This window comes from Labrus bergylta, chromosome 17 (genome assembly GCF_963930695.1).
Source record: "Labrus bergylta chromosome 17, fLabBer1.1, whole genome shotgun sequence".
NCBI lineage: Eukaryota > Metazoa > Chordata > Actinopteri > Labriformes > Labridae > Labrus > Labrus bergylta.
This window is the reverse complement of record NC_089211.1, coordinates 15,806,199-15,828,714: the sequence shown is the minus strand read 5'-3', so window position 1 is coordinate 15,828,714 and position 22,516 is coordinate 15,806,199. Positions and strand designations below refer to the sequence as shown.

The window sequence follows — 22,516 nt, the reverse complement described above, 5'->3', positions numbered from 1 at the left end:
AGCCACGTTCGACACAGTTTTAATGCAAACTCTGACTGAAGAATAATAATGAGCCATTGACAACTTGTGCTACTGATATGGAATTATTTTCGGGGGCCGATACGATTTCAATATCGGGGAGAAAAAAAATCTGATAGCGATATATTGGCCAATTTCTTTTTTAGATCTCTTTTCGATCGGTAGAGATAGATTTATATAGATATACACATTTACTGCGTTATCCCTCAAATGCAGTCATTAAACGCTTGTGAAAAAGAAATAAAGGGAAACAAGATGGTCACTCAACAGGAAAGTAACTGCGCATGTACATGTTTCCATGCTTGACACTCTTAGAAGTGATGACGCTTGTTGTAATCTGAATAAGACACTCTGCTGGTGAAAGAGAACTGCTACTGTAATGCAGTGAAACTCAAATGAAATGCTATTTGACCCTAGAATAAATTCAGTAACATCAACACATATCTGTGATAAAATTAGCCGATACCAATGGTCACTGGATACCCTAATATCGGCCGATATTATCGGCTGGCAGATTAATTGGTCAGGCCCTCATAATCAATACAAAATATTCTATAGCTGACGTCCCCTGAATTTACGTAGAAAAACAAAAACTATGACACATCATTAAAAAATACAAGACAAAAAGAACGATTACTAAGAAGAAAGTGATCAAAAACATTACCAAATCATGACAGTATTTTTTTAAAGAGGCTGTAGGAACACTACCAAAGGGGAGGAAACAACAAATGAAATATAATAAATAATACTCAATGGATCCTTGGAGCACTTATAAGTGTGGACAAGTTATTGTACTGAGCTGCAACATTACCAGCATTACCAATATTTAAGTGATGATCACAGAAATACATTTCTCAAATGATTGAATCCTGATTATTCTGAAATGTCATTTTGCATGAAAAGCATGTCAATAGTTTATTTTGATGTTCACACTTCTGTGCTTTGCAAAAACAGGATTTTTAATGCTGGACTTCAAATCTTCACCGTATATGTTTGTGCTGTTGTGTGACGACTTTGTGTTTACATGATGTTTGACTTAACTCTTTTCTTTTTCCTACTGTCATTGTTTTGCAATCAGGCACTGGTGTAAACATTTACTCCGTGTACATTTTCAAGTGTCACTCTCCTTTATTTTCTTCTATGTTTATGTCTGTATCTCAAGAAATGTCCTCTGGATTCCCCCAGCTTGATATGATCTTACCTTCAGTAATAGACCTGTGAACGTCCTCTTCCACTGAATGCAGATATCTAATCATCTAGATTAGCTAATTGTGTTTGAGCTCCTGTTATGACTCTCTGACTGACTTCCTTTGTTTCGTCGCAGGAGCTCCAGATCCGACGGCAGGCGCCAGCGTCGACGACGAGAACTGTTGGCATCTGGACGAGGAGCAGGTTCAGGAACAGGTCAAGCTCTTTCTGTCGCAGGGCGGTTACCACGGCTCGGGAAAGCAGCTCAACTTACTGTTCAGCAAGGTAACGGATGCTTTTACAACACGCGTGCTAGACGGGACACAAGGTTTCCCCTTGTGGCTGGTCTGTCGTAGCTGTTTACCCATAATGCTCTATGGTCTGTGCAGGTGAGGGAGATGCTGAAAATGAGGGACTCGAACGGGGCTCGCATGCTGACGCTTATCACCGAGCAGTTCATGGGCGATCCCAGACTGGCGCTGTGGAGGCAGCAAGGGACGACAATGACGGATAAATACCGGCAGCTGTGGGACGAACTAGGTACAACAAACACACACACACACACACATACACACACATACACACGCGTAACCAATCAATTTCTTCATTCTGTTGGTAAAGGAGGAAATATTCTGTGAGGATCCCCTTCATGGTTGACCACCTCTTATTGTATTGAACACAAAGTTGCTGCTGCAGCTTGTACATAGATAAATATACAGCAGGCAAGCTTGTCTGGTAATTGTATGTATTATATATGTATTCTGTTCTTTTTCACTTTGCCCTGCTGGACAAGTGTAGCAACTGATGTTTGGTTACCTTAAAAAATAAAAAGAAGAATATATATTTATACATGTGTAAATGCACCTTTTCTTCCTGGTGTTTCATGTCACCATGCTGCTGCTTTTTAGGAAAAACAGATAAAGCAGGCAGCTGGTTTAAATGACTCTTTCTCATTGTTGTTGTGATGGAAAATTAATCAGACTCCAATTAAAGCTACAAAACGGCAGCCTGTAGGTCTCAAATCTCCTCAATCCCCTGTTTTTTCGTTTTGTTTATCTTTATCCAATAATCCCCGTGTTGTTGTTGTCGTCGGGGATTCTTGCTCTGCATTTCGTCACTCACGCCTGACATCACTCCTCTCTGCGCTCTTCCTTTTTTTTTTTTTTCCCCCCTCCTCGTTGTCGTCCTTGAAGCAGCCGTAACAAAGAGACGGAGGATAAAGCCCCCTCTCCTCTCGTCCCATCCCCCCATACTCAGCCTCACCTCCCCCCCCCCCTGTCTCTCCCCTTCCCGTCCACTCACCTCTCCTCCCTGTCCTCCTTTCTTTCTTTCTCACTTCATTTCCTTTTCTTTTCTTCTCTCGTTTCATTTTGTCATCTGTCATCCTTTATTTATCCTTCAACATGTCCATTGTTCCCCCTCCCTCCTTTGCTTCTTTCTTGTGTCTCTCGTGTCTGCATGTTTTTATCCAACGATGAAGCTGATCTCGGCTCAGGTTGGCACAATTTACAACAATTTGTCGACTGTCAGTAAATTAATTAAAAGCTTTTATATGGCTTTAGATAAAGTCATTATTTTAAATCAAAAGGTTTTACATCTTGTTGCACTGCTTTGTGATTGAAGCTTTGACTATGATAGATTGAATTATGGACATTTTCCATCTTGTGCTGACGTTATATAGACACTGAAAGTATTCCGCAAATAAATCAACAGCGGAAATAGTTATTAGTTGCAGGCATGTATCTTGATTGGGGCAGAACAACTGAATCGGTATAATAAAATACAAATAAAACATTGGACACTTTTTTTTTTTTTTATGCGACCCACCTTTCCAAAACCATTTTAGTTTGATAATAGTTAAAAATAGAACCAGTCTCACTTGTACCTGGGTAAAAATAATAGCTTTATTCAAATTCAGATCCATCCATAAACCTTCAAACTACTTGCAATTTTGGTTCTGAAGAGCTTCCAATGACGAGTTATTGTTTGCCCTCTTTGTCTTCCTCAAATGATTTGGAAAAACTACAGAGCAATGCAACGGAAGGAGTAGACACATCAGTACAATAATGTCAGGCTACCAGCTACCAGCTCCTTTTTGGATTTAAAGAGAGGATAATGGAAGGAACTTATTTGGAAGGATGTGTTTTTGCCCCAGATATAAGATCACCACTTCACACTAATAATTGACACTTTTTTTTTTTCTCTCAGGCTGAGAGTGTGAAGTCACATAGATGATAACGTGTGTGTGTGTCTTGATGCAGGTGCCCTGTGGATGTGTGTCGTGCTGAACCCTCACTACAAACCGGAGCAGAAGGGTTTCTGGCTCCGTCAGCTTCGCAGGTGGAACAGTGTGGACGTGTGCCCCTTGGAGGATGGTAACCATGGCGCAGAGCTGACCAATCTAACCAACGCTCTGCCTCAGGGTCCTGCAGGCAACCCAGGTGAGACGACACCCGGCTTGTGAAGAGATCCCACCTTAAATCCCTCCCTTCATCACATCAGAACGTTTCTTTCTCTCTCCTCCTCCTCCTCCTCGTCCTCTAATACCACTTCTGTCTCCCCTTCCCCCCTCTCTTTTTAATCAACTCTCCCTCCTTCAATCTCTGTGCCTGCAAGCCTTATTACCTTTTTAGTGTGGCTAATAGAATGAGCCTAATAACACAGTTGAGGTCCTGCAGCTTTTTTCCACTAAATCAGAGAAAATACAGACGCGTTGACGTTTCTATCAGGCGGCAATAAAACCGTTTCGAATGAGAAGACAGGTTGTTATTACCGCTGTTGTGCGGCTTGTAATGGGCCTTCATTTGTTCTCTTATCACCTTTTTTTTAAACCCTCAAAGATAGTGTATTTTTTTTTTTTTTTTTATATATATATATATATATATATAAGGCTTACATATACACTCTGACAAACCTCTAAATATTTATGTTTTTCTTTACTTATGTCTTACTTATATCTTTACTATATCTACAATTACTCATCCCATCATTTGTTGCATATAAACATGAAGTATGATTCTGTCATGGAATAAAGGAGATCTGCTCAGGGCTACAACTTGAACCCAATATGTTTTTAGTCCTAAAAGGCTAGATAAGCATGAACTTTAAATTAGTTTAACCATCTCAACTCATGACTCGGTCATTGCTGTTGCTGGAACTCCAGCCCAATCAGAAGGCCAGACTATTGTAATTATTCCTCCTATCATGCACCTGTCTCTTTGTTTTTCTACCCCGGTACTCTTCTTCTACTATTTGGGATGTTAAACACCCGTTGTCTTGCGTTTCCTCTCTTGAAGATTCACTGACCCGGCCTCACAGGACGGTGTTCACGCGAGCAATTGAGGCGTGCGACTTGCACTGGCAGGACCCACACCTGCAGCAGATCATCACCAAGGACCAATACACCAACTACTGTTACCATGACAACCTCGACAGCTCCCTCTTCGATACCCGAGGGTGGCCCATGTGGCACGGTGAGGGAACAAGGAACATGTGGATACAATATTTGTGAAATGAAAGAAAAATCAGAAAGGACATCTAAATGTACCTACTTTTTTCTGCTTCCCCCCCGTAGAGCACGTCCCGACTGCGTGCGCCCGAGTCGACGCTCTGAGATCACACGGTTACCCAAAGGAAGCTCTCAGGCTGGCCATCGCCATCGTCAACACGCTGAGGAGGCAACAGCAGAAACAGCTCAACTTCTTCCGCACACACAAAAAAGGTCAGTTTATCCTGCATCAGGCTTCTACTTTTAAACATTTAAACGATGCTCATTACCTTGTCCTTTTCTTTTCAGCTAGGCCTTTGTTGTCCAAATACTCTTTGAGGTATGATTATGAATAAAAGATCAGGACCCTCAAAGTTCTGGTGCTTACAGAAGCAATATTTTCCTAATTATTTTTTTCCCCCAGCCCATTCAAAAGCACTTAAGGCACTTCCATCTCAAAGAGCGCGCAGACCTGAATCATTTTCAACCTGAAAATAAAACATTTAATATAAATAAAGCCTAAACCGCTACAGAAAACAAGAAAGAGACCGTATTTGGCTAAGGGGTTTCCAAATTCTTGAACATTGCAGAATAGTATCATTAAGAACTATAAAAATATAAAATCTTTGTTTCTGTTTTCTCTGCAGAGTTGCTGCATAAAGGTGTAACATCAGTCACTAACCTGGAGGGCTGGGTGGGTCACCCTCTGGACCCCATCGGCACCCTGTTCAGCACCCTAATGGAGACGGGGCGAGGCAGGGAGGAAGTAGCCAACACCCTCCTCGACTTCCCAGGTACACCAACATTCCGCCTTTTTAAAACCTGGCACACACTGCATGATTTTTGGCAGATTTAGACCTGATTTGTGAGTCGCAGGACTGATTCTGAAGGGCCGAACAACAAGCGATTAGGCACAACATTTCAGCCAGTTAGAGCAGATCCACAAGATGATTCCCTGACTTGAAGGCTTCCCCCCCCTCACCCTGATTACACCTAACTGTCAGAACTTCTCAAAGCACCATGGCAACAGCAACAGAAGGCATTCCTGTTTGATGTGACAAAGATATAAACAAGAGAAACATTGGCAGGAAATAGTTACACACCTCCAGCTGATGGGTTATCTATGTGTCCTAAATGATCCAGTCATACACTGAGCTGACCTTCCACCAAGAGTTTTCACGTTCGTTCAGTTTATGCCAGGTTTACACAATAAACAGCAGTGGAAACAAATCACACAGATCTTAGAATAAAAATGTTTTTGAAAATTAGCAGAATTTAATTTCGCCTCTGACTGATATCTGATCATATCTGTAATGATTAAATTGTTAATATGTTCAAGCAGCTTTTAACTGTTGGAGCTGCTGCAGGTGGAGACAGTTTGAATTGTTTGATACTACTCGACCTAAGGTTCCAACCCTTCCAATTGGTCAATAAACTTTCTTTAAAGGGTTACCAGCAGATTCATGGTAGAGGAGGGAAGAAGAAAAATAGGGCCAACAACTCCTCTGTAATACTGAAAATAGACTTTCCTTTAAAATGTTACAAACCTTAAGCTTTGGAGGCACTAAATCAATTGGAATTGTTTTAATTCACTTTATTATTACAGGATAGCTTGAGAGAGACAGGACATGTGAGGAGAGAGAGAGAGAGAGAGAGAGAGAGAGAGAGAGAGAGAGAGAGAGAGAGAGAGAGAGAGAGAGAGAGAGAGAGAGAGAGAGAGAGAGAGAGAGAGAGAGAGAGAGAGAGAGAGAGAGAGAGAGAGAGAGAGAGAGAGAGAGAGAGAGAGAGAGAGAGAGAGAGAGAGAGAGAGAGAGAGAGAGAGAGAGAGAGAGAGAGAGAGAGAGAGAGAGAGAGAGAGAGAGAGAGAGAGAGAGAGAGAGAGAGAGAGAGAGAGAAGGGACTGACATGCATCAAATAGCTTCTTGACCGGAGTTTAGCCTGCGAGGACATGGAGCACTGTAGTAAATACTTTACTAATATATTCCAGCGGGGAAATGTGTGTTTACACCCTGTGCGTGTTTGTATAACAGACACATTTGTGTAAGAAGCATGTCTCTCAATAACAAACAGGACCTTTACATGAGGGGCCTGCTCTGCTCCCCTTATTTAATAATAAATAACGGGTTGTAATTTATGAGCTTATGGTGTGTTTTTAATTCAAAATCTGAGTCTAAAAGCAAGCATAGCCCCAACAAATGTCAAAACTACAAAATATACTTTCCAATATTGTGTATAAAGTCGCAAAAAAAATGGCAAGAATCCCCTTGAATGTCACGCTCCCTCCTCCACAAACACACACCTTCCTGGGCTCAATTTGAACATTTACTCTGCAGTGATTGCGCCCGTCTGTCAGAGCTCAGGAGCCTCAGGTTGTTATCAGCTGTGATGACACAGACGAGCTGATTGGCCCCCAGTCATCCTCCAATAACAGCTCATGAATAAGAAATGTGGCGGGAAAAACACACTCCAATTAAAACACATTAATTATGCAGCAGGCCAAGAAAGACGAGTTCAACTATACAGTATGGACGAAAAGTTTGATTCTCTCCTGAAGGTGGACTGATTAAGAAGTTGTGTAAGGTTTCTATTCAGACTTTGAACACTCAGATTTTTATATGTGAGTGTGAGTGTGAGTGTGAGTGTTCATCGGGGACGGTTAACCCTCCTGGGATGAAGTGTGAGGTCTGCCAACGCATCATTAAGCCATTAAAAGACATGATTAGAGTCCTCAGGAGGATACACACTCCAAAAAAGAACCTGAGTGAACAAATAGATCAATAACTTCATCAATACTTGGCCCAAAGGGAACGTTTGTTCTTCCCAAGCCATCCCTCACCCGCCCCCCTCTCTCTCCCCATCAGGCTCGCTGGGTTCAGGCAGGAGGATGGAGCTTCCTGTTTTCCCGACAAAGCAGCGTTTCCTAGAGGACGGCGAGTCATTCGTGTCGCTGGCAGTGGAGACGGCTCTGATCGGTTTGGGGCAGCAGCGAGTGATGCCCGATGGACTCTACGCTCAGGAGAAAGTGTGTCGAAACGAAGAGCAGCTCCTCGCCAGGCTTCAGGAAGTCGATTTAGATGACACATTAGTGAAGATCTTCCGGAAACAAGCTGCCTTCCTGCTAGACGGTGCGTTTAAGCCCCTTACGCACACGCACAAAACTCAGTTTTACACGTTGATATTTGTAGCGCACAACAAAAGTCAGAAAAAAATCGCTTTACAACAGCAAATTATTCCTCTGGGAAAACATTTTTTTTTCAAAATTACACGTCAGTCTAATCAACTATTGTTGTGATATTTCATTGTAGACTTAAGCATTTTCCCTAACAAGGCTATCACAGCATAGCTACAGATGCTAGCTTTGTTGTTAAATTGTAGAAATGAAATCAGAGGGGGGGGGGGGGTGATCATACTAAAACACTAACGACTGTTGAATTTTAAAGAAAAGATATGACATTGTGGGGAGTACACAAAATGATCTTTCTCACAGTAAATGGTAGCCTTGAATTAAATTAACTGTGACCGTCCGATAGACTTAGCTTAGGTATCCAACTAATTGTATTAGTTATGAGGGAAAGAGAAGGGGTTACATTTCCTACCTAGATTGACCTTTTGTTTTTGTTTTTACAATAACCCTAAAGGATATACGAATCTGGGTTTTTACCCTTAATAATTGTACTCTGTGGGGGGAGCCAGCTGCCTAGTGGTTAGTGCGCGCGCCCCATGTACAGAGTCTGCAATGTGGTTCCTTTCCCGACTGTCATTCCCCACTAAAAAAAACCTTTAAAAAATGGTACTTAGTGAGGTCCTTCATGAGTTGAAGTATGTCTACTGTTAGTGGGGGGGTTATTACATTTGGAAAGATCAAGGCTAGCTGTTTCAAACTGATTCCAGTCTTTATGCTAAGCTACGCTAAAGGCTTCATATACAGCTTACAGGTTGAGAAATGTTTTGACCTTAATGATTTTTTTTAATTTTTTTTTTTTACAAATGTCCTCCTCTTTGTTAAACATGTAAACACAAGTCTCTCATCCCCAGCAAAACAATGACCTACAGATTATCTGCAAACAGGACGACTCCCTGAAACAAAACCGTCTTCGTGCTTTAATGGGCCGTAACATGAAATGTGTTCAGTTGTGTCTGCTCTGTGTACTTAAGAGTGTCGTACATGTTCTTTTACACACTGACTGTTTGTTCTCCAGTGTTCACAGCTGGGAGTGTATTGAATGCGATGTCTCTGTGTTTGCTGATGTTGTGTGAATGAAATGTTTGTGTACAGAGGTGAATGTGTTAGTAACATGTGGTTCATCATGGTTCAAGGCCCCTTTAAAACACTTGAAAACAAACTAATTATAGAGCCGCTCCCGAAACTATAAACATGTCGTGTCTGGCATGACAAGACACATCCCTTTACAATTAAAAAATTAAGGATTTCTCTGGCTTTAATAACTCTTAGAAATATTTGAGGTAATGTAAGTACTCAACAAAAAATATATAACATAGGTTTAGTCAATTTGTATTAATTAAGATATTTTAATGAAAATATTGTCCAAAAATTCTTAATTTTGTATATTCCAAGAAAAAAAAAGCAATATTTGGCAAGTGACAGAACATGAGACATAAGAACAAAGATGGTAAAGACAAAAGTCTGAATCATATTCAGTCATAAGTTAAGATACAGGATAAATAATCAGACATTTTCAACAGCTTGGAACAAAGTGTTTAGTCCTTAAACTGATCAGTCAGTATATCAGCGGTATCACATTATCAGGCTATAAATGATGTCACACACACCAAGGTCACCAGTGTGTCGTATGTAGAAAAAAACCACGCAGCTGAAATCTGTGTTTTTACATGTTCTTCTCTCTGACGTACAGACTGTACTGACTTCTCTAACATGTCCTGTGTTTGTGTGTTTCTTACAGCCGGTCCTTACAGTGGTCTGGGGGAGTTACTCTACAGAGAGAGTGTCCCCATGCACACGTTTGCCAAGTATCTCTTCACCTCCCTGCTACCTCATGACGCTGAACTGGCGTATAAAATTGCATTAAGGGCCATGCGGTGAGTAGTGAACGCCTTCCTCAGGTCTCAATTTCAATATTTCTATATGCTTATCTTGTGTCAACTTGGATGTTAATCGTCCAAAATGAACAAACTTGTTGTTAGAGGCTTCTTAGAAACTTGTAGAGAGGAAGAGAAAATAATGAGCATCTGGTCACAGCTTCTCCATAGATCCTCTGATCGAGAGAAGATGATTTACATGTTGTTTTTATCAAGATGAATGTGGTTCAAGGAGCAAGGGTAACATTTTTTGGCACATGGGCAGCACAGTCTGATTTTTTTCACTTGACTTAAACATCTAAATCAAAAACAAACTTGTCACATCATCCATGAATCCATAATGAAGCAGTCGAGATCTTCTTCCACTGGAAATCCCCATGACCATCACGTAAATAATTGAAGAGTCATACGTTTTCCTCTTTTTATTTGGTAAACAACAAAACGGTATCATTGCAAACATCTGGTGAAATGGGACGAAGATGTCTGCGCTCATGAAACTGTTATTTTACATGCATACATGTACATTTCATCCCTATAATCACCATCACGCACACACATTTCATTTGACATCTTAACTCAGAAATCAAGCAGAAGTGAGGTCAGAAGACATATAAGCTCACTCAGCCCACACATTATACGCTTTATAACAGAGTTCGTCCCAATCGCTGACAGTTGATGTGTAATGTGTTACATAAAGGATAGAAAGCCCTAAAAGTTTGCAACTTGCATGGCAAAGTTCTTCAAAAAGTTGCCCCATAAACAGACGTTTAAGGCGGCAACAATCATAGAAATAGCCTTTCCTACAGGGACCCAAGCAGATTTTCCTTTACACACACCAAAACATCACATCAGTGTTTTTTTTTTTTGCACACGCCTTGAGGAGTTTTTTTTAAAAGCTCTGTTTTGTGTTTGGTACTCAGTCGTGCTGTGAAAATGTTTTCCGATGAGTCGGTTGGTACCTTGTCTTCTTAACCTCTAAAAGGAGGAACAGAAATGATAGATATGAGACTTTGAGCTACTGACTTGGGCAAAACCTTTAAATGTGCCCGCCTCCTCTTCTACCTTTTAGTCTCATTTGTTACTAAAGAGTGTGGTGGCGGAGACATAAAGGAAGCAGGGGAAAAGACAAGTCAGATTGAGGAGATATCTGGGGCACTGTTTAATGACAAAAACCTCCTTTTACTGAAATATTCACTAAATAATTCAACGCTGCTGAAATCGAGTTTTATAAAATGTTTGAATAATAAATGCATGCTGTTGGTTTCCTCACTGACCGCCGTGGGTAGTATCAAACTTGAGGTCCTCCCTCCCAAATTAAAGTCCTTTGATTTATGTGATATGTAAATCTTTCTGTTTAATCTCAAACTTCAACTTCAAAGAAGGAATATCAAACTACAGACACAACAAATCCCAGCAGTTTTAGTTGGATTGAAAAAAGTGTTTCAGGGTTAAAGGAACCAAGTTGTTTTTTTGACTCGTCCTTATAGAGTGGGAGAAATCCATTGATAACTCTGTGTGTTTGTAGAACTAATAATGCTTTCTCCTCTGTTGCTCAGGTTGCCCGTCCTGGAGTCTACGTCCCCCTCCGCTGACTTGTCCCGGCCTCACCACATTGTGTCCCTTGTTCCAAACCGGCTTCCTCGCTGGTTCACCCTCAGCCACATAGAGACCCAACAGTGTGAGCTGGCCTCCACCATGCTCACTGCTGCTAAAGGTACACTCATTCAGTTTTTTTACAAGTTCATTTTTAGCACTTCTGAATGGTTTTATAATTCTTTAAAAAGAGGATGAAGCATCAGCTTTCATACTGTGAAATGTTGCAGTAAAGGGGAGCCTGGCTGAGCGGGACCACCATAACAGCAGTGTTTACCAAATGACAAACATTTTTAAACCTTTTAATGAACACATACTGGTCATTGTAGTAAATAAAAAGACACCTGTCTTAATTTCTTTTATAAGAATTAAACATTCTCTTGGAATGAAGTGATAAACAAATGAAGGGAAAAAAGACAAGTTTACCAGTTAACATACTCCCTGAGAAGCCCCCCACCAACATTTTTTGGGGAAAAGAACACAAATTCTCTGATTGAAGACACAAATTTTAAGAATGATCAATGGGTGACTAACATTCCTGCTCTGTTCTTGTTTTGCTTTGTTGTGTCACCAGGTGATGCTCTCAAATTACAAACAGTGTTAGAGTCCATCCAGAAAAACATCCACTCGGCATCCCACATCTTCAAGCTGGCCCAGGACGCCTTCAAAATCGCCACCCTGATGGACAGCCTGCCGGACATCACGCTGCTCAAAGTCTCCCTGGAGCTGGGTCTTCAGGTAAAAAAAACAACACTCAAACACACATACACACACGGCATGTTTCTATAAATGACATGTCTCTAAATGATGCAGATTCAGAGTTAAGTTCTTGGTTTCCACAGGTGATGAGAATGACGCTGTCTACCTTGAACTGGCGGAGGAGAGAGATGGTGCGATGGCTCGTCACATGTGCCACTGAGGCTGGTGAGTTTGTCTGATGCTTTGAGAAACAGGTATCTTCATAACAAAAAAAGTGAAACATTTATCTTAAATTCTGAATATTTTTTTAGGCAATAGGCCAGTGATTTTTTTGAAAATCACAAACACGGTATCTGCGAGCATATAAGCGATCATGTCAGCTATATAAAGCAGGCTAATGAGGTTATCTAATCTTGGTTGTCTAAAAAAACTTTACAATTTTGAAAATTTCAAGTCCATATGTTTTTTAAACATATTGCACAAACAACATACAAATTTTTCTTTACTGTTTATTACACTTTTGCTACTTTGTTTTTGCATTGATTGATTGAAGTATTTACAGAGCAAATACTTCAATCAATCAATCAGTAAATTAAATTCCAAAATTAGAAAATACTGAATAAGTTTACATCCGGCTTTTTCATGTATACTAGAACTACAGAACTCTTAAGTACTGCCCCTCTCTGTCTCTTAAACATAAAGTGTACACATAAACTCATGGGTGCAGTAACATGTTGCTCATCAAAATGGAGCGTAACCTTGACATTTATATTTGGTGCATATACTTTTTTCTTAATCTGCAGAATAACTGGCAACTTAATGAACAGATTTAAGGAAAAGGTGCTGGAAAATTCTATATTACAGTATCGTAGTAAATAGTTAGTTCCCCTTTACTATAGTCCCCTCTAAATCATTATGTACTATTTCTGTTCAGGGTTAGTATTTTTGAAAACCAGGACAAATTTCATAAGACTTGAGAATTGGATTTTAGAGCGCTCACAGTGGGAGGGTAGAGAGGGGGAAAGGAATGACTGGCAGGGTAGTAATTATGGAAGATTGTGGGCTGTTGGCTGATTAAGTGGGCCTCATGTTTGGACGTGAATACTGAAACCTGGAGACAGATTTCCCTGAAGTGGACAGGAAACTGCGTTCAGAGGAGACTGAGCTGTAGAGGGGGAAACCCTCCGCCCAGATGATTTCTCGTGAAGGAGTCCCTGTTTCTGTGAGCGCTGTTTGAATGGACACATTGAGAACATGCCAGTGGGTGATGCAGATTGGGGCCAGGCAGCATAATGTCAGAGAATTAGAAATAGAAAATCCAATTAGATTGTAAAATACTTAAAGAGTGGTGAAGCATGTTTTCATGTTGAATACTGGAAACTTTTAATGATTTGAATGATTAAGTTTACCAGCAGTAATGTCGGTCATGGAGAAATGCTCCGAAAGAAAATATTGTTTTTGGTGTTGCATTAGTTTTAGTTGAAAATAAAGGTTTCAAGTTGTATAATATGTTTGATGGACAAGTTTTTACATATTTGGAGTTGTAAAGTTTTTTTTTTTTTTATTGCTAATCTATAAATCTAGAACTCAACATTAAGATTTTTTTTCTTGAAACAAATATGAAATAACAAATGTAGAAATTCTACAATTCCCCTAAATCTGTGTCGACTCCTAGTGAAGACTTAAATCCTTAATACAAACTGCTCACAAATGAATCCTTTGATACACAGTTTCAGTAAAAAAATTATAGCATATGAGTAATTCAAATAAAGTTTCCAACCTTTAGGAAACGGCTCTCTGCATAACATTTTAGAGGCAAAATAACACATGTGCTTTACAGAGTTTATGAAGCAGCAGGATGGTATATTGGGGTTGCGTCAAAAACTACATACAATATACTTTTAAGTTTCACCAGACATCCTTCAAGGAATAAATTGTAGTGTTTCAAATGGATTTGTATAATGTAAGGCATTCCCAAATGAAGAGAGAACAAGAACATCACTTTTAAAAAAAAATATTAAAGTAAAAAATAATTGAAATTGAAGAGTACCTTAAATTGAACCTTGAGGAATGCCAAAAAGAAAATCAGTACAGTCAGAATACTTTCCATTAGTAAAATCTTAATTTAAAAACATATCCTTTCTTTTTCCCTCTTGTCTAGGTGTTTTTGCACTGGACAGCATTATGCAGAACTGGTTTACTCTCTTCACCCCCACTGAAGCCACCAGTGTTGTGGCCAGCACAGTCATGTCGAACAGCACCATTGTCCGCCTGCATCTGGACTGCCATCAGCAAGAAAACCTGGCCAATTCCGCCCGCACCCTTGCCCTGCAATGTGCCATGAAGGATCCCCAAAACTGTGCCCTGTCAGCTCTGACACTGTGCGAGAAGGACCACATTGCCTTCGAGACAGCCTATCAGATTGTACTGGATGCGGCCGCCACGGGAATGAACTACACGCAGCTGTTTACAATAGCACGCTACATGGAACACCGCGGTTATCCAATGAGGGCTTACAAACTAGCAACGTTAGCAATGACACACCTGAACCTCAGCTACAACCAGGACACGCACCCTGCCATCAATGACGTGCTCTGGGCTTGTGCTCTAAGCCACTCACTGGGGAAAAATGAACTGGCATCTGTCATCCCCCTGGTGGTGAAGAGTGTGAAATGTGCCACCGTCTTGTCGGATATTTTACGCAGATGCACACTCACAACGCCAAGTATGGTGGCTCTGCACAGCCGCAGGAACTCTGGGAAGCTAATGCCTCTAGACAAGGCTCCCCTCAGGCAATTACTAGATGCCACGATTGGAGCTTACATCAACACAACGCACTCTCGGTTGACACACATCAGCCCACGCCACTACAGCGAATTCATCGAGTTCCTCAGTAAAGCCAGAGAGACGTTTCTCATGGCACATGACGGACACATCCAGTTCACACAGTTCATAGACAACCTGAAACAGATATACAAGGGCAAGAAGAAACTCATGATGCTTGTTCGAGAGCGATTTGGTTGACAGGATTCAATGACCAAATCATCCTTTTTTTTTTTTACTTGAGTCTCCTTTTATATCCTTTCTAACTTGAAGTGAAAATACTCCTTAAGCAACATTCACGCAAATCTTATTCCTATGATTTGGCAGTGAAAGGGTCAGATCAACACAATTTCCTGAAGGCAAGTTAAATGGAAAAAATATGTTTTCATTCACAAGAAATGTCTTTAAATTGGGATTATTGATTGATTTTAGTGTTTGGAGTAATATTGGACTACCCAAAACAATAGCAATGGGATATAAAATGTGTTTTGGGGGCGAATCTTCTCATTAAAAGTTCCGAAATTGAAGAAGAAACACAGAGTAGAACATGAAAGAAAGCTGGTATTTATGTGTACAAAACCATTGAGGAGAAAACGGTCAGATCTTACAAGTTTGTGTGTCCCTTTTATATGTATGAAAGTAAGAGTTTTACACTGAGTATATACTGTATTGTCCAGTGGCAAAATGTCTGCCTTGCACTCCTTCTTCCCTCAACTAACATTCATAGCCTCAAAAAGAAGAGAAACGGCTTTAAACCAAATGAAGCAACTCCATCTGAAGTGACAAGTACCTCTTTTTAAAGGATTGAGCTTTACTCTTCAACTTACCCCAAAAAACGCCTCAACCATCTGCTTTGTGGAGTGAAAGAAACCTCCAAATTTACTATCAGAATGCATTTACTCAGACTGGATTTGTTTCCTGCCAACTTCGGGCTGATTGTTTTGGCTTTGCAGTGTTGCCTCAAACATTCAGTATGCTAATTTTACAGACACATTTGTGAGAGAAACACAAAAACTTACTGTTGCAGTGCTTGCTCTTGTGGAAACTTGGCAAAATATTCATTCTCAGGGATTTCTCTTGGAAGAAACCGGACAAAAAGAAAACAAAAGAAAACAAAAGCATTTTATTGTCCTGTATATATGAAAGTATATGTCTGAATATTGAAAAAAAAAATGTAAATGTTAACTAATTTATGACAAAATATTCTATGTAAGGCACAATACTTGAAGCTGCAGTACTTTTGGTTTTTGAAACAAGATAAAAAACATATCAGAAGGACTACAAAATGTTCACCTTGCATTGCATCAGGGGCCAGTTCAAAGACTCGTGCGGCTGGTTTATCTCTGCAGACATGTAATGACCTGCAGATACTGGCCAGTTGTTCAAGACAGGAAATGGACTCGCAAAATAGTATTCTCCTGAACACAGAAGGGTATTGAGGATTGTCGGAGTCAATGAAAGAGACGACTGTGGATGCAGAGCAGTAGCATCATTCAGCTGGCATCTGTTGCGATATATTCCAGAAGATTAAAATCTGCTCCAGTGTCTTAAATGTGTTCCTCCTTCTTTTATGCCTCGTGTCCATGCCTATTATTCTGACACCACGACTTTGTGCAGGACAGAAAGTTGCTATATACTGTAGTTCTTGACTGTTCCACTTTTTTTACGCTTTTTAAATTTTTCCTTCTTTTCAGTTGAAATGGTTTTAACTTCTCTTTAGAATTCCTAACACAAGAACAGCCTTCTTTCTTGCCTTGTCTTAATGCTTTAAAATAACCAAATGGGAGTTCTAACTACCAAACCTTTTTCATGTGACAAACAACTTTGGCTTCAACCTTTTTTAGCGTCTTTAATTTCTAGCTGAACCAGCTCTGTATTCTGTGCTTTAAAAGCTAATTTCAACTGTTTTTCAGTGTTGTCTCTTGTTCGTGGCCTCAATAGAGGTCTGTTAGTAGCTCCTTTTTTGTTGAAATGTAGGCTCCCTTTTATTTATTACATTAGGTAAATGACTGTAACCATGTCATCATGCTCATGAAGTTACTAAGATTTGATACACTGATCAATTTATTTATGTAACTAAATCACTGTTTTATAAACTTGTTAATGAATCAATATTTGTTTTGAATAAATGCGTTTTGAGAGGATGAAGTCTTGTGTTATTTAAGCTTTTCACAGGAAGATGTAATTTTAATTTTATTTCTTTAATTTTGTTGCATTTACTACCACAAATTTGTAGTTACTAAAGTACAAATTGGTTTCAAAACATCCATGGCTTCAAGATTAATTTCTGTTATCTAGAATGCCATAAAGTGACAGAAAAAGAGATACACCAAATCCACAAATGTAACTGTTATGTACTGAAGCAAAGTCTTCTCTCTGTTTAAAAGTTCATTGCAGAGTACCACAGGGTTCAATCTTAGGTCCCTTTTATTTTCATTTTTTTTTTACATTTGATACTGTTTTCCCAGGCTAGGTCCAAGGCAAGACGCTAGTTCAGCAAGTAGTTATAGTCATAAACTAGTGAGATGGTTGTATGCTTGTGTGGCAAGTTGTGTATTTAGGGCACTCTTGCTAGATGCAAACTAGGAGAATTGTTACCATGTTGTTGTTGAGTTAGTTGTGAACTAGTTATTGGTTAAAGATAGATATAGACTAGTGCTGAGCCTGAGCTGGATGTAAGCTAGCTGTAAAATAGTTGTAAGAGAGCTTTTGGGTAGTTGAGCATTAGATGCCTTGTTCCAAGCTAATTTTAACCAAGTTTGGTTAATCACTATAAACTAGTTGTTAGCTAGATATAGGCTAGCTGTAAAATGGTTAACATTAAATAAATTTTGCCCGAAAGATAATCTTGTATGAACTGAATAGACATTTGCTAACTTTTTCAACGGAACATAACCTTTTTAATCAGATATTTCTGATATGTGGTGTTGTCATGTCATATGAATTCCTCACACGAGTTGACTTTTTGTTCCCAGTTATGACAAATAGCAGGCAGGAGAAAAATTGAAAATTCAATATTAAAACCATGACTACATTTTAATGGCAATTTATTATGAGAGGAAGAGATGTATAGTGCGATAAAATGCTCAACCTCAGCATTTAGCCTTTAGAAGTTGCGGCTGAGCTCAATTAAATGTTAAACTGATATCCTGATCATTGTTTAATATGAAAGGATCGTCAATAAGATCCTTTTTGTACACACATGATTTCTCTTCTTTTCGTGTATCTTTTCCTTTGTTAAATTTTTGTTTTCTTTTCATTTTAGATCATTCTTATTCTTTCTATGCTCTTGTAAAAATATGCAAACAATGTAATATTGCTGGAATTTAGAATATGTGATTTTTCACCCCTTTTTCCAGGTAAGTTATCATCAATTGTTTCCATATTGTATGAACATGATTACAAAAATATCCTGGAAACCCGTAGAAAGAAACTTCATTGAATATTAAATGGTGAATAATATTTTAGACATTAATAGAAAATATTCATTAACGAGCCGTGCACTGAGAGTCTGACCCTGGAGCAGCAGAGCTTTAGATCACTGCAACTCAGTTTGGAGGCATATGAGGTTGGACAAAGCACCTTGGTGAAGATTACTAGACTGCACCAATCATCCATCACGCTTTGGCTTGTCCTTGGAATGCATAATGTAATGATAACCTGATCCAGTATGCAAATGAAGACACAGCGGGGTGACTGCAGGGAGAACGGCCCCACCTGCCCCACAATACAAGTGGCCCCTAAATACTGATCTGCTGTCAGGTGACAGACCACAAAGAGCAAACCAGAACCATTGAGTTCAAAGGGTACTTTCTTCTGCTGTTTGTGAATTTAAATGAGTTAAACAACAATTTCATTAGCAGGTAATGTGATTTAGCTTTCTTTGAGATTAACAGCAGAAGTTAAACCAACACGTGTGTTTTTCAACACAGATTTCATTGCAGGAAGTTTTGGTTTCTATTTTTAATACAGAGCTGGTGAAGTCAAAAACTCATTGATTAATGCTCCATGACTGTCATGCCAACTTATGTAATTAGACTTGATGTCTGGCACTGCTGAAAACATTTCACACACATGTAGAGATGATGACAATGTGATGGGAAATCCTCATGTTTATGATGATTGGAAGCCATTTGTGTTTATTCTGTTTCACCCATTGACCCCAGAAATAAACCATCCATCCATCCATTTTCTTCCGCTTATCCGAGGTCAGGTGCAGTAAGTCAACCCAGACTTCCCTCTCCCCAGCAACGTTTTCCAGCTCCTCCTGGGGCATTCTGAGGCATTCCCAGGCTAGACGGGATATATAATCCCTTCAGCGCATTCTGGGGTGTCCTCCCAGTTGGTTGTGCCTGGAAAACCTCTAAAAGGAGGTGTCCAGGAGGCATCCTTAACAGATGCCCAAACCACCTCAACTGGCTCCTTTCAATGCGGAGGAACAGCGGCTCTACTCCGAGCTCCCCCTGAATGTCCAAGCTCCTCGCCCTATCTTTAAGGCTGAGCCTTCGCCACCCTCCGGAGGAAGCTCATTTCGGCCGCTTGTATCCGCGATCTTATTCTTTCGGTCACTACCCATAGCTCATGACCATAGGTGAGGGTTGGAACGTAGATCGATCGGTAAATCGAGAGCTTTGCCTTCAGGCTCAGCTCCCTCTTCGCCACAACGGTCCGGCACAACGCCTGCATTACTGCTGACGCCGCGCCAATCCGTCTGTCGATCTCACGCTCCATCCTACCCTCACTCGTGAACAAGACCCCGAGATACTTGAACTCCTCCACTTGAGGCAAGGACTCACTCCCCAACCGGAGAGAGCAATCCACCTTTTTCCGGCAGAGAACCATGGCCTCGGACTTGGAGGTGCTAGCCCGCATCCCAACCGCTTCGCACTCGGCTGCAAACCGCCCCAATGCCTGCTGGAGGTCCTAGCTTGAGGAAGCCAACAACACCACGTCATCTGCAAAAAGCAGAGATGAAATTTTGAGGTCCCCAAACTGGAAACCCTCCTCCCCCTGGCTGCTCCCTGAGATCCTGTCCATGAAGATCACAAACAGGACCGGTGATAAGGGGCAACCCTGGCGGAGGCCAACACGCACTGGGAACATGTCTGACTTTGTGCCGAGGATGCGGACACAGCTCCCACTTTGGTCATACAGGGACCAGATGGCTTGTACCAACGGCCCCGCGGCGCCATATTCCCGCAGTACCCCCCACATGATCCCCCAAGGGACATGGTCAAAAGCCTTCTCCAAATACACAAAACACATGTAGACTGGATGAGCAAATTCCCATGCTCCCCCAAGAAGCCCTGTGAGGGTAAAGAGCTGGTCCACTGTCCCACGGCCAGGACGGAATCCAGATTGTTCCTCCTGTATCCGAGGTTCGACAATCGGCCAGAAATAAACCACACAGTGGTAAATACCTGGCCTCAAGAAAGTCCAGCCTTTATGCTACAAACCATCAAATACCAAGTCAGACAGACTTGACATCGTTATAAGGATGAACAATGCCTCAACACTTTTTCTCATTGTTCAAAAGTGAAGCTTTGCAGCAAATGCTAAAATACCTTGCACTGGTGACTTTGTTTGGAGCCAGAGTCCGTGCAGGATGAATCGGCTGTTGGAGCTGCAGTATTGTTGTGTCCCGCCCCTTCAGTTACACAAAACACACATTTAACTTTCAGACGAAAACTAAGGTCAGGTTTGTAGCACGAACAAGTTTGACGACTCGTCTTAGTGTTACATGTCTTCTCGTAGTTTTTTTCTATCTGCTGCACACAACACTGCAAGAGCCTTAATTGTCAAGAGAGCTGCCATGACATTATACCCCTTTAGTATCAAAAAGGATGTTCATCCACACGTAGTATCATAGACATCACTCTTGTATCGAGTCAAATGTGCAACCAATGGTCAACATTTCATTCTTTTTAAGTTATGTAATGAAACTTAATTATGAAACTTTCAAAACCAAAGCAAGCAGTTTTGTGGCTAAATTTCGCCAACTTTAACTTGTGTTTATTGTCTTATTAACTAAGGTCACCTGACTTTGTTCTCCAAAACCATTAGAATGTATAATTACACATTTTTATTCATCATTTCTAACGTGACCTGAAAAACCCTGAAAAACTGAGTCTTGGGTGGTATCTAAAAAATAAATAGTTTGAAGCAAAAGAGCCAATGAAGAATATGTATTACAACACATGTGACTGACAATGTGTTGCCCAAAACTCAAAATCAAGCACTTCTGCTGTTGTTGGATGCTCTCCCTCCTCTTTTCCAGATAAATGTTTGATTCTCTAGTTGAAGTGTTTACCGTCAGTTTATTATTTCAATGCCAAAACATTTGGTTCAAATTGAAGCAGCTCTCTAACAATGATATCCTTTCACACATCCTCATCAACCATAAGCCAATGGTTTCACACTTTGAAGCTGGTGTGTCTCTGCAACAGTTTTTGATTATTATTTTATCATTTCATTAACCTTCAGACTTCAAGCTGTGAAAGATTTCAATCTTAAAACCAAACAGGACCTTTGTCTCTATTAGGATGCATCGTATTTATGACCTTTTTCCTGCTGGATGAAAACACCGTCACTCTTTTTTCTCTCATCACCCTTTCATCTGCACCAAAGAGAAACTTTATGTGGGAGCTGTTGTCATTTTCAGTTTGAGTCCAGCAGCCTGTAAGGTAAAAAAAAAAAAACCCTTCATATTCACAGCTTAAGAGGGAATCTAAAATGTCACAAGCCGGAGCGATTGCTGCCCATAAAGTTTTCATAAATGTCAGAGCAGACTGAACAGCCAATAACAATTAGGTGTTTCCTTAAAGGCCAAACCCTTCTTGCACATGAAGCTAGCATCTGGTGGAAAAAAACAGCCAATTTCATCTAATTTGGTTAAACCTGATTTCCATTTCAGTCGCTCTTGTTTTTTCAAGATTTTGCCTCATGAAGTTCAGCTTTTTTCCTTATTAAAGGAGCCAAGACATACCTGTCTCTTATTTTTTTCTGGCTCCTTGAGATTCCATGATCATCATGCAAAACCCGTTTTTGTCCATTTAAAGAAAATCCTTTAGATTTAAATTGTTTTACTATCTAGACAAACGTGGAGTCATTGCTCTCATGGTCACAAGCAACCAGTGATGGCAGTCCAATCAGAGTCTCTGTGGGCCGATTGAAAATACCCTCTGCTGTATCCTGGCAACAGAGCAGGCCTCTCTGTCTGTTGATTTCCATTACTGCTAATGCTGAGGCTCTTTGACCCCAGTATTAAATATTATCTCCCTGTTATGAGGATTTTCAGGTGAGAAGAATGATTTTTTTTTTAATCTGAAGGATGATTTGTGTGAGCGTTTCTAGATTAAACTGGATGCATCTTAGAGTATAACAATTAGTGTGGTCAAGTAATTGCTATCTTGTAGGCTACTTGTTTTTTTGCTGTTTTTTTTTTTGTTGTTGTTGGCATTTCCAGGTGCTCAAATCACATAAGCACCTCAGAGAGATGTGTTTCTGTTCCCAAGTGAAAATCTGTGAAATCCTTGATTGATATTTATGACCAGGGCTGTAATTAAATACTAATTAGAACCTCCAGAGGTCCAGCCTGAGCAGTGTCTTCCACATCCTCCCCGTCGGATGATTAATAGTCGCCATTTATTC

General features: G+C 40.3%; 1 protein-coding gene across 1 annotated transcript in view; it reads left to right on the top strand.

The window, feature by feature from the left end:
- Positions 1-17,010, top strand: part of zswim6 (zinc finger, SWIM-type containing 6) — a 38,871-nt gene extending 21,861 nt beyond the window's left edge. The window contains exons 3-14 of the mRNA XM_065965507.1: positions 1,343-1,491; positions 1,596-1,746; positions 3,468-3,647; positions 4,503-4,679; positions 4,781-4,927; positions 5,341-5,487; positions 7,555-7,818; positions 9,616-9,751; positions 11,308-11,465; positions 11,919-12,082; positions 12,187-12,268; positions 14,205-17,010. Coding sequence (XP_065821579.1) covers positions 1,343-1,491; positions 1,596-1,746; positions 3,468-3,647; positions 4,503-4,679; positions 4,781-4,927; positions 5,341-5,487; positions 7,555-7,818; positions 9,616-9,751; positions 11,308-11,465; positions 11,919-12,082; positions 12,187-12,268; positions 14,205-15,067 — 2,618 coding nt within the window. The 3' untranslated portion in view covers positions 15,068-17,010. The remainder of the gene's footprint in view (positions 1-1,342; positions 1,492-1,595; positions 1,747-3,467; positions 3,648-4,502; positions 4,680-4,780; positions 4,928-5,340; positions 5,488-7,554; positions 7,819-9,615; positions 9,752-11,307; positions 11,466-11,918; positions 12,083-12,186; positions 12,269-14,204) is intronic.
- Positions 17,011-22,516: the final 5,506 nt, after the last annotated feature.